Source organism: Bombus terrestris, unplaced genomic scaffold (genome assembly GCF_910591885.1).
Source record: "Bombus terrestris unplaced genomic scaffold, iyBomTerr1.2, whole genome shotgun sequence".
Taxonomy (NCBI): Eukaryota; Metazoa; Arthropoda; class Insecta; order Hymenoptera; family Apidae; genus Bombus; species Bombus terrestris.
In genome coordinates this window covers 5,807,971-5,821,551 of record NW_025963552.1, presented here as the reverse complement: position 1 = coordinate 5,821,551, position 13,581 = coordinate 5,807,971, and the positions used below count along the sequence as shown (strand labels likewise).

Genomic DNA, 13,581 nt, shown 5'->3' with positions numbered 1-13,581 from the left:
GTAATTATTAATTAAGTGATCTGTAAGTAATTGAACCCAATCGTACACTTCTGTGATTAACGTTAGATGTGAATTGGAAATTCAATCTTAACGCCAAAATTACAAAGTGTGGTGTGAAATATCGACTGCGTTGCGTGTACGAATCCAAGGGATATGAGAGTTATCCAAATTCTTATTAGGTTACTTTTTTGTTGAATGTTTTTGTTACAAGTAATTATTTGATGCGAACAATATATGTTTGCGTATATGATTGCAATTTCATGTATACACTGATATCTTTTTACACTATTATGAATTTCGTCCAATGCATCTCAGAAAATAAAAAATACACAGTAATCTGCAAGCGATCACAATGTATCTCAACTTCTGACAATAAGCGTATTTCAAATTTATTTTTATTGCTCAATTGTGGCCTATATATCAGAATCTCCAGAGCTTGAATTATCAAACAGATTTCGGATACGGGAAAAAATAACACATTTAAGTTCCCCAGACACGAAACAAGGGAGAAATAGTTCCAGGTTCCGCTGTTGCTATACCAACGAATAAGAGGAATAATGAGAGAGTAGGCCCATTAATTAATTCAAAAGCACGTACAACACGTTGAAAACTGAAAGAGTGCAGTTCTTTACATTCATACCACAGGAGAACCATATAAATGAAATTGTAATAAGTACGTATGAGAAGCACTTCCCGCAAAACGTCTTTGAGGAACTAGCTTTAACATCATTCGGGTCAAAGTTGTTAAAATGGATAGATTCAAAACCATCTTCAAGAAAACAATAAAAAACTCGACACGATTATCATGAAACTATAGGTTGGAAGTGTGATAGTGAGTCTGTTCCAGAGACACTATATGCTCGGCAAGGTAGTGACATGAGACATATACAGGAAATCCTATAGACTACAATACAAGAACTCGAAGAATCGATTACACGTTGGAGTGAACTGCAACAGTAAGAGAGTAGAATACGGTGCGTAAAGTGTGACGAGCAATCACGCTCCGAACTCATGCCCGATAAACAGATATACAGCAAACAAAGAACAGCAAGTCAGCCCATATACCGAAGATACTCGACTCATTTAGAAATCAAGAAGCGTGCTGAAATGACAGAGAAGCGGAAGAACAGTAAAATAAAATCCTTTGGCAACTTCATAGGACCACCAAAGAGCTTCACACGTTTTCACTCCTTTACGAACAATCCTCCTGGTCAAAATCCCTTATCTGAGTAGAGCCCACGATGAGTATGGACGACATGGTGAACCTGATGGACAGCATAGACCTCTTCAAGAAATTGTTCCATGTTCATTTGACGGAGATATCGCTATGATGGCACGGATAAACTCCAACAGATTTACCACAAGTGGCTTTGGACATCTAACAAACTTCGAAATTGCGAAATCCAATACCAATCCGCTTGTCTCTAATAATCGTAGGTTACTGCTGCTGTAGCCTCTGCAAGCTCACTCGTTTGAGTGGTCCAGCTGGCAAAGACGAAACTCACGGAGGAGCATAAGGTTTTGTTCAATGATCTTCGTTTCGAAAGGGTGTGATCACTTGAACTCAAAGTTCAGGAGAGGAACGGTTTTATCATTTAATTCATTTCGATTAGCATGTCATTTAACTTTGAAGCGATAATCACTAAACACATACAGACAAGGGAAAATGGAGCTTTCAGTTGTCACAATAAATCTAGCAAACAACGCGGCTTTTTATATATACTATTTTCGTTGCAAGCTCTTAAGCTTGTGTCTTGTCACAACATCTTTGCCGAAGAATGAGACACGCTCTTCGAAAAACGCTATGAGATACAATTCTTTATCCCCGGTGGTGATTATAACGCGAGACACGTTCCCTGGTGCAGCACATTAAATAATAACAGAGACGAGAACCTGTGACACTGGTTTAACGAGTAACAGTTCCTCCAGTTCAATGACACTGATTTTGATGGCATTTGATTTGTTAAGGCGCAGTCGTTCTTGGATTTGGTACTCGCGGAAAAGCTGGATACATTTCTACACCCAGCTATCAGAGGCCCTAGAAGCCTCCATTCCAGCTCTCACATGGCATTTCAATTGCGTTGAGAGATATCTGGAATCCCGCTTCGGAGGTTTGCTTCAAGACAAACGCAGAATATGTCGCATCTTAAATCGATTGAAGAAGCGCTTCGGTACACTATGTTACTCTATCCCATCGTTCATAGAACACGGAAAGTGCTACAGAGCAATAAAAAGGCGTATCAGGAAGGCCCCTGATAGATTCACGAGTTCTCTAGATCCAAAGAATTAAAGATTCCAAAAGCATGCTTCCGCAAGTTAGACGAGTGATAGGCAACAGGGCTAACCTCGTGATCTTCGCCCTCACTTTTTCTTCACACGATTCTTACCGTCTTCCACAGTTGAACGTCCTCCTCACCTAGTGTGACAGAGCGAAAGCTGCATCGTTACTTATGCCAAGCCGACAAACAAGTCGAGATCATGACGTTTCCGCTGACGCCGGTTCCCCAGAATTTATTAGTAAAGCGATGAGACGCCAGGAATAAACGTGTACGTAACACGTGCTTCTGTTATTCACGATTGTGTGCCTTGACATCCTTTCAAATTATAAACTGTTCTTTGAATAGGTCCTTAATTACTATTGTGCTCGCGTGCTATTTCATCATTTTAAATTTGTTAAACTTTTATCACTCGTTACAAAAGCACTTGTTATTTGTATGTGGTAAAGCATACTTTGCCCGGTCTCTTTTCTACCGCGCGATAAGCTGCGTGAATCCCACAAGACGACTGGGGACAAATTTTGACAGTGTGCGTCAAAATGTGTGTGATGATCTACTTAGATTCCCAAATCTCATAACCTTGAAAATTCAGATCTTCGTTGAATTCGGATCGCTGGAACAAGGCCTGTACCTTCACACGTGGAAACGGCTAGCAACCGCTCCGTGTCCGATGTCTCAGGGAATTATTTCATATCGGTAGTTTCATTAACGATTCAATTTAAGTTTCTGAATGGGAAAAAGTTATCAGGCCTCGATATCTCCAACGCAGCACCAATATAGTTCCCGCAAAGATATACATTCTTCTTCTCCTTGATTTTCAATTATCTCTTGAACCTACATGTTTTCCTAAGTATGGAAGATGGGGAAAGTGGTTTCCTTGTGGTCAATAGGTTTGCTGTTTGCAGAGTATGCATTAGTAAGGTCTTTGACAGGGTGATACAGGAACTCATACTGCTTCATTGTAAAGAGGCTCCCATTCTTTCCGTTTAGCATTTCGGCTTCCGGGTCAAATACCTAGAAAGGCCTTCTGACATGTTTCGATCGAGCGGTTTGGTGTAAAAGCTGCTACGATACGGTTTCCTTAAACATCTAGTTCAGGTGATTTGGTCCATAACCTTCGGAAGCTGTCTTATTGGAAGTCACAAGCTATAATGTCGTCTTCGGGGTGGATGACAGACTGCAGCAGGGAACGTTATGCACCTCCATCCTGTTCAATTTGTATTTTAGTCATGCTTTGAGCCTCCTCCACCTCAATGGCGATCTTAACCCATGTTCGTTGGTATTTGCTGATGATTTCCTGATCTACACGGCGGCAATGTATTTGTCAAAAATTAATTCGAAGTACAAAGAGTATTCGATCGAATTAGGGTTTATTGTGGTAACTGAAAGTTTCGTATAAGTATTAGAAAATGCGAGTCTGTCCCTTTCGGCGTGTGCATGTCCAGACATTTTAATTTCAACCGTGATGTCACTCGACATTCTCGCTGATTTCTTATCACCTATCCGTTCCGCATAAGAAAATGGTCATATATCTCGGTGTATATTTGTATTGCAAATTACAGATTACACAGCATATTGAAAGGAAAACGTAAAATAAATCAGAAAAGACTTTATAGCAAATAATGGTTCGTTCTTCTCAAAGTATCTCTGGGTGAAGTGTAGTCTTCCGTTGTACAAATTGCTCGCAATAATTCAATCCCGACTTATGCCTGTCCGATTTGGTTCAATGTCATAGCGAACCAGATGGACCAGCTCAGGGTTACCGAGATTAGGGTTACCGAGATTGGAACACATAGTGAAGCTCGGTACCCCGAGGAGTGCATTAAAAATAAAAAGCTGAAGCATAAAAACATATCGAACAACTGAGGATTAATTAGCCGGCCACTTTGGAGGACACCGAGAAGACCAGCAAAAGATTAAAGAGAGAGTCAAGGAATGGGGCGAATAAGGAATTCAGAGCCAAGGGGTCGAACATTATCACGGGCAAATAAGAATACAGATGTGACGTGCAGAAGATGCCGTGCCCAACCGGAAAGCCTAGAACATGTTCGAGTATTATGTCAATTTACTAAGGGCACCATGAAGTGAAAGCCCACCTCTCGAATAAATTAAGAGAACAGTACTTTGTTTATCGAGTCCACAGTGAATGTTGGAGATAATAGGCATAAGCCGAAGTTCGTGAAAGGAGTGAAAAACGACAGAGCGATTCTCGTTGTTGACGTCACCGACCGCTACGAGAACAGAGATTATTTCCATAAAGCGATGAAGGAGAAGGTCGACAAGTACATTCCATGCCTGAACCACCTAATAGCAAAAGACAGTGTGGACAATAAAGAGATTTCACCCGTGGTCTTGGGCAGAAGAGGGGCTATAGCAACAAAAGCCATTGAAATTTCAATGTTATGTTGAAATTTCAACATAACACCACGAAAAATAAAATGAAAACAATTGTTATGAATGTTTTAAGAAGCTCTATAGATATGTACAGTGTAACTTTAGATGTATGGGCAAAATACTACTAATATATTTATAATTATATATTTCAAATGTTAAATTATTATTGTTATTAATTTATTGACTATTATTAATTAATTAGGTATCATTAACTACTTCCAATAACTAATAGCCGAAGACGAAACTAATCAGGAACCGAGCAAGCATATCTGCGGCATATGCCCCGTTCTTACCAACTTTACCGCGCAAGAGATAAACCCACCGTACCGACCACCCGCCACTAGTTTGAATAATTTTAGTCAATGTTTCCACTCAAAGCAAAACACACGCGGTTGCACGAAAAACAAAACTACCTCAGATACAGACAAAGAGCAGTGGAGATTTGAAAATTTCCGTGATGGATGATCCACATATCCTAAACTACAGCACATTTTATGCGGTACCTCCTTACGGTATTTACTACTCGCAGTTTAAACCAGGTCGCAATTATTCAGGAACTGAGCAAGGATAACTACGGCAAATCCTCCGTTGATACCAACTTCACCTCGCAAGTGCTACGACAAATGTGACCGACCACCGACCCTTAATTGGAATAATTTCAGTCACAGTTTCCACTCAATGCAAAATACACGCAAGTGCGCGAAAAAGAAAGCCACTTCAGATACAGACGTACAGCAGTGGAGATTTGAAAATTTCCGTGATGGATGATCCACTGCATTAATGGGAAGCAGGCTCGATGTTTGGGTGACTCCAGACGGTATCTTACGCGTCAGAAGACTTCTTTGATGGTCAATGGTGGGGAAGTTCATTTTCTTTTTGACTTCTTGCATCTATTTAAAAGTGTTCTGAATGGTTCACAAAAAATGATTTCTTAATTCATGGAGCCTTGATTTTGTGATACGATTTAACTCATTCTGGAGTTCGGATAAAGATCAAGATATAGAAGCGTAAAATTCGCAGAAAAATACAAACTTTAGTGTGATCCACGCGAGACTTCAGAGGGAGTAAAATAGCGGATGTTCCTTCTCTACTATTAGCTTATGGAGCTATTTTTCAATAGTTTGAAATTGAAAATCTATTGGACTTACAAGTAAGAATGAAATTCTTGTGTAGAGATCCAATAGAACAAATAGAACTGAGTTGATATCAGTTGCTGTGCAAGATGCAAAAATTGTAGAAATACAACCTCATAACTTTTAAGAGAACTGAAAACCCTTTTGAGGCTTGATTTTTGCACACATTTTGAAATTAAAAAAAGTTATATTTCCAAAAAGCTTTAAGTTTCTATACTCAATTATATATAAATATATAGCGGCACACATGAGCTAAAGAACAATTTGAATCACGTTGTTGTTTTTCCGCGGAGTATCAATATCGTTAGGACATACATAATGTAATAATCAATCATCTTTGAGCAAAAGAATATCACCGTTAAGTGCAACCGTCAAACAAAGGCGAATTTAAATTTTCCGGTATACTTCCGACCAGTATAAATAAACGAACGCGATCGTGACGTCACCAGTTTTTCAGTCTCAATCTGGGGTGATTTTAATAGCGATCAATACATAGTCTTAGCGAATCAGTTAGTACCGAGCGTCTTAGCGAACATTCTCTGTATCTATTATTTTAAAATATATTTTACGGTTTTGAATACCAAGATATCTCGTCATTTAAAACACACCACCAAGCATCCTCCTCAACCCAGTGACACGAGTCACTGGATATGCGTAATAGCATTTTCCTCTCCTTGCGAGAAAAAAGAAAAGGTAATATGTATGAGATACAGGTGACCGATTGCCGAGGCGAACTGGTAAAACGGTCAACGTGGAAATTCGTATGTGATTCAGGCATAAACAATAAGAGGGGCAGCCAGATACAAGCTCTCAGGACAAAGGGTGCTGAATTTTAGTTCAAGATCGAGAACACAGAAGTCAATTCAACCAAGAGGAAACCATCGTGCAAATGGAAGAATAGCCTGCTGCTCGCAAATCCGACCGACGAAAACATCAGTGACTGATACCAAATGTCACACTCAAGAGAACCAGGAAGTCGAAAGAAGCGCGTAAACGATAAGTCCTACATATACACATAGAAACGCGCATACTACAGGGCAACAGTTCGCATTAATATTTTTTTGCCACGCGTCCGATCCACGAGTGTGAAAACATAACAATAAACGACATCCCATCTAAAAGAGGAGATGTTATGTTCACGCAACGTAATTTCATTCATATTTATTGAGAGATCATTCGCTCGATTTAGACTATGGAGAACTTGGGACTAACGCGAAGCAGAAATCATTTAAACGAATATCTCACGAACGTCACGATTTCCACGAATAGGAATTCGGCAATGCTACTTTTCCCCAACTTCTGAGGTGTGAAGTGGGTAGTAAGAAAGGTCAGACGGGTTCAGTTGGTCAACAGATTTGCTACAAGAAATCTCTGCAAAATTGGGTATCGAAATCACACGCATCACCGTTTTTAGTAACTATGCGGTACATCGAATTGCTGTTGCTATTAAACATTATTTCACATTACCTTTTGACTCTCGGTGAGACATATAGCCAGAAGGCTTAGATTCTTGGTTCGTCGCAATCGAAACAGAACTTCAATTTAATATCCTTTTTGATGTGTTATGTTTTCTAAGATAGTGTCTACACGTAGATACCGTTATTAGTACACTAAACAGCGATAGGCCATAAGCCATAAAGTATATAGTATGTCCATTTCAAGTGTATACGCGCTATTATTTCTATACATATAAAAAATAGGGAAACAAGTTTCATATAGAAATTGAATGGTATCAAGGGGGCTTATACTCCTGTTATTAAGTGCGCCAACCTATGAGCGGCAATCGGAATTTGAAATACAAATATCGCTAGAAAAGTAACAGCATACACAAAGAAATTCGTTTCGAGAGGTTTCAGTAGCGCTTTATTTTTTCGCCAGTAGTATACTACGTTATTTCCTAATATTTGAGATCGTAATTCAACTAAAGTATATTATTCTAAAATTCAGTTTTGGGGAAGATTAGTTTTGATGCACATTGTTTCTATTTTCATATTCAAAACTCGCAATCCTTCTCTCTTACTTCCTCAACTCTCACGCACAGGAAACGGTTTCTTGCCTTATATCATCCCCCGGCAAAGATACGCAGGAACGAAATCAGGAACGTGTTTATCAAAAAGAAATCCGACATAGTCGTCGAGTGAAGTTATCAAACCTGTGAGCTGTTTTATGTATGACAGTAAGCTTTGAAATGACGTGGAGAAAGGAAAGTGAGTTAGGCGCACCCTGTGTTTCAGATAGTATTATGAGCTGTGGACATCTGTATCACAAATTAATAAAGTAATTTTTGTAACTGAACAAGACCAGTATAAGTTCTATAATATAACATATTGCTCTGAAAAAGGCATCCCCTCACAAAGTAAAATCTGCTGTCTAGCGCTCACTTTATTATTGGAAAGAAAGGGAAGAAACTTCAGAACGTGAAAAGTGGAAGGAAACAGATGCTTATGAATGTTCTGTCAACCACGAGAAAAAAATGCAGGAAAATTGAGGGTAGACGTCGTGACTGAAATGTTTTTGTTTTCAAAAAAATTCAGCGAAACACGTGAATCATATCGATAACGGTGATAAACCGTTAAACTTACATTTAAAACATTAAACGCGTATCTGATTTTGATGTGTCTCCGTTCAAGCAGCGTGCAGATGTGGCCGCAAGAGGTGTGAGTTAGAGTATAAGCAAACGATAATACAGAGATCGCTGTGACGATTTAGTTTCATTTTATACGAATTATAAATGGAAAATAACGAGATGGGCAACTCATTTCAAGTGTGAAAATGAAGTTAAGAGAGCAGTGAAGTTGTTTATCACAAGTTTACTAGAAGTATCCAGCAGAATTCTTCGCTGACGGAATGAAGGAACTTGTCACGCGTTGCCAAATATGGATTGATGCAAACGGCAATTATATCGAAAAATAATTAACATATTTTATAATGTGAAATAATAATAATGTGAAAAAGAATTGTTTGTGTTGCTCGTTGATTCTGTTAAACGAAATAATGTTACCATCCATATATCTTTTGTGCGTTCATATCTATAAAAGCCAATTATATACATGAAAGCAAGGGGTTTTAAACAGGCGGATTTTTCGGATACATTCTTATACTACAATATAAATATACATAACGATAAACATAGTTAATAACTATATCAAAACAATATATATAAACAATATATACATATGTTCACCGCGGAAAGTATGCTGACATCCTACAATATGACCTGTTTGATGAAAGATTCGGATATAAACGGAAGGTTCGTCCTTCCGAATCGGTTCTTTCTTGTTATTGTTCTTTTCTTCTAACCTACTAATCAGCCGAAACTCGTGCTTTGTAAACAACAGTGATGTAGCCGATATGCTAACATTTCACATCATATAAAATGGTATTAACCTATTTATGTCGAAAAACTGTTTGTTTAGATTATATCGTACGTTTAATTTGCCGTATGAAAGATAAGATAGGACACGAAGTGGTATTGTGTTTATGTTGTAACAAACGAAAGACAAGGACAACGTAAACACAAGAGTACCATTTCGCGTCCTTACCTGGTTTTCACACGACAAATTCAAGTTAAGATATTAACAGTTCCTTTTAATTTTTTCGAATGGAATACGAAGATAGATCGATGAATGTATTAAAAAATGAAAAATTGCAAAAATGAAATTGAAACGGGACCCTACTGCTGGATCTTCAAAAAAGTAATTTGCACCATATGCGATGTCTTCTTCCGAATTAAACGATTTTTGTTAAAACTTTTTTTGATGAAATCAATATCACGTGAGATATTCTACCGCTTATTGTTTCGCCATTAGTTAAATATTCAGATTACGTTTCTATGTATAATAAATTTCTATGTGTAATAAAATATCTACATATAAAATACATAGAAAAGTTGAAAGTTTTAGACGATTTTGTAGATATCAGACTCGGTACATTATTTAAATCGTGTCCACATCTAATTGTAATAACTTGCAACAGAATCTGAGAACTGAGATTTGTTTTTTTCATTCCTAATTTTTGGTTAGTAAATAGGAAAGATAACGAATGAATATACTGTACCACTTTTCTTAAATGAAACAATGCATTTTACGATTACAATGCAGACATTATAGCAAATAATACAGCAATAGTAGAAAATCAAAAAGAAGTAGGGAAAAAAAACTTACCGTAACAGCATGGAAAAGAATTTATGAAGAACTGTATCACTGGAATAAACTTCCTTGTGTATCACGATGTACGTCAGGGAAGAATTCTTAAACAAATTTAAAAAAAAATTACTATTTATCAGATAAATACAATTCGAGATTCGAAGAATAATTAATATTAACAAAAACATAATTATTTTATAAGAACATAATATTCAATTATAGAAATAATTATGCGTCAAGTTCTGTTATTGGTAACCATCATCGATGACCGACTTCATTTTTGGTTCTGAATAAGCATTATCTTTCATGAAAACATATTTTAGCCGGAAAAAATGAAATAGGAAGAACGACCTAAGTTTTATATAAAAAAAATATAATCAATATGTTTAATTAAGACTAAAACATAAATATTTATATCGTCACTCTTACGTTAATATAAATGTATAAATGTAAGTAGCGTACATTAGAGACGAAGGATATAATAAAAATAAGAAAAAAGAAAAATAAATAAGAAAACTTATTTATTAGTAAATAAGAAAACGAATTAAAACTACGACTTACTTCCACATGTGGAATAGTCCATCTGGTTGCCGCATAACCCATCCTAGAGACAGAACAAAATTATTAGATTAAAATAATCCACAGAAAGTTTTTAATTCATAAAATTTACAACTATAAAGTATTTGTCCTGAATAAATTCTTTTTATAGAAAATTGCAAGTCAACTTTCGAAGAACTAGATTTTATATTTTATCTAGCAAGTAGCACTTCTTACCAATTGCACAAACTCTTGCTAAACGCAAAAATTGTAACGTTTAAATAGGTAACTATTCCGTAGCACGTCCGCACTATCGCGTTTCGAATATGAAAAACTGTTGAACGATACTGTCCCTCATAAAGGCAGATTCGTACTGCTTGTTCATTGTCTACGCTCCTGGACTATAAGCGAATCCTATACGCTGCGCAAATGCTCTGCGCCGATTATATAGGGTTGTCCGAAAAGTGTCTTCCCTTCACAGACGCGTCTTTTACAACAACACATCTTTATACAAACATGAAACCTAATGTCTCAAATGTTGTGATTTTTATCATGATAAAACAAAATGGATCGTACGTAATTTGATAAAATAATATAAAACGAGAGATGTTGTGCATCCATTATTTCCTTATAAAACGAAACAAATTTTTCGGACCACCTAATATTTCAATTTTACTACGATGTAATAACGACTTTACATCTTGATAATTGTCACTATTACGCTGCTGATTTTTATATAGATATTATCTATCAAAATGGATAAAATATGTAAATGCAAAATATATTCAAACAATGTAATAATTGTCCAATATTTCACAGAAAATAGTTAATTTAATGATTGTTCTCCTGTGAAGCATAAGTAATGCTAGAGATATTTGGCAAAAACTGGAGGCTATATCTGCAATTGTCAATGAAAAATGTGTACTGCTACACACATACGTAAATATAATACATGACGTAATCCGCTACAGCGCTTATAGCTATATCGAAGACGATACTCTATACGTAACAATTCTCTAACCTCCACATGACCAAACCATCGCCCTGGGGAACAGTGTATACAAAGTCGTATTATACATGTCCGATGTATATGTTCATATTTTGCTCACTGTCAACAATATACAAGAAAGGTACTTTTACGTATCTCCACAATAATATTTTAAAAGCAATTTTTGTATCTCGATACTTCAGATAGAGGAGGTAATACAGAATTCTACAGGATCTTTTGTTGTACGTAACGAATATAGCAGGGATAAATTTAGCAAATAAGAAAAGAAGTTTATATAAATATACATATACGCGATGTGATCATATTTTCGAGTTATTTATGGTTTATTTTGCTATTATTCGTTTTTACCAGTTGTAGAACGATACATTGAAATCAATTCATAAGTGAGAAAAATTTTTTATTGCATAATGACGAATAAAAAGTTTCTCTATAATGTATCGAACATAATTATTTAGGAAAAAAATGGACGAATAAATGTTCCTTTTAAAGAAAAAATTAATGAATAATGAATAAGAACGAGAATAAAATTTTAAATAATAAATTATTTAAGAAGTTGCCAGCAGCTTGACTTTCCATGATATGCTGTAGAAATCAACATATTCAACCACTCCTTCGTTGGCATTTTACCGCATCTCGGTATTAGTTTCCGAGATATTCGCAAAAAACTGTCGGTAACACTACATGTATATCTCTAACTGAGTCGCGAGCATAGCTGATACGTTCGCCGCTTTGTTCGTCGTGTTGCTTGGCGATTTGTTTATTTACATCTACCAGAAAGTGATGTTTTTGTCTTTGAACTTTACTTTTCGAACATAACAATAATTAATTATCTACAACTGCGTATTCGAGACTAAGAATCATTGCTGATGTTGGCTAAAATGTATTTACCTTCAAATAATAACAACAAATTATAAAGCTCGATATAAACTGTAACTTAAAAGATTTAGATTATTCTAACCTAACTCATACTATTAATAATAATAATTTTTATTACGAAGTTCTGCAAGCGGCTATAATTCGAAGGATCCCTGAAATATCCAAGTTCGCCCAGTCTTCGTTTATATATTGCATGTAAACGGAAGATGAGAGTTAGGTTTACGTTAGTTTTCTATATACGGCTACCGCAAAGTAGTTGATAAACAATACGGACATATACGGTGCCACAGGCACACAGTTATATGTATCATTCACCGTAGCGATGATACCGACAGATCTTTGCAAAGATCTCGCAAAGGCCGAGTAGTGGTAACATGATTAAAACGTCAATTTCTACGATATAATGAAAAATCACCGAAACCTACGCTGCCAACAGTTTTCTATATAATAAGCAAATTTTATTCGTTATTCCTTATTCAACAGACTACCGATTTTAGGATCCTGATGTACAGAGCATCTGAATTTAACCCATAAATGCGAATTGCACGTAAACTGCCCGCCGTGCAGGAAATATGTTGAGGCAGGAATTTAATGGTTTCGCAGGTGTAATTAGTCTTTCTGTAAATAGACGTATAGGGGTCATATGAAGGTAACGTGCGCTTTCTTAAATAGAATCATATAATTTTTAATGCGCTAGTTGATTCGTTTTGATATTTCCTATAAAAAATAAATATGTTATACATGCAAATTCTATAGAAGTTAGAACACCAACCGACGGTTTGACTTTCCCTGTGTTTACTACGAGTCGGTCGAACGATATAAATAGAGAAGGGTGGGTACTTGGGGGGGAGAATAAAACAGGACTTCGAGAAGCGAAGATGGAGAACAAAGAAAAAGAAAGAGAAGAGGGATTGGAAGCGGAGAATTTTTAGGAGTTACGGAAGAAGACTTAAAAAGTCGATTCTTGAGTTTTCACGAATCGATCGCCTGATTTCTATAAATATTACAGCATTAAGAATCGATTTTCTCCACACCATGCCGTTAAAGGTTATTCTCCGTATCACCATTAAGGGGCTATTCTAGTCTAGAGGCATGAATTTCGGGCGGTTTTTTAAGCTGTGTACAAACGAAACAAAAAATATTTTTACTATCCAAAAAAATTTTTTTTCAAACGGCCGCCATTTTGTGAAAAAAAAATTTCTTTTTACTTT

The 13,581-nt window shown here is 36.4% G+C and overlaps 1 protein-coding gene across 1 annotated transcript in view; it reads right to left on the bottom strand.

The window, feature by feature from the left end:
* LOC105666913 overlaps positions 1–10,989 on the bottom strand; it is a 30,325-nt gene extending 19,336 nt beyond the window's left edge. Inside the window, exons 1-4 of the mRNA XM_048414189.1 lie at positions 10,969–10,989; positions 10,723–10,886; positions 10,510–10,552; positions 9,967–10,052 (exon numbers count right to left, since the gene is read on the bottom strand). Coding sequence (XP_048270146.1) covers positions 9,967–10,052; positions 10,510–10,552; positions 10,723–10,886; positions 10,969–10,989 — 314 coding nt within the window. The remainder of the gene's footprint in view (positions 1–9,966; positions 10,053–10,509; positions 10,553–10,722; positions 10,887–10,968) is intronic.
* Between the last annotated feature and the right edge of the window lie 2,592 nt (positions 10,990–13,581).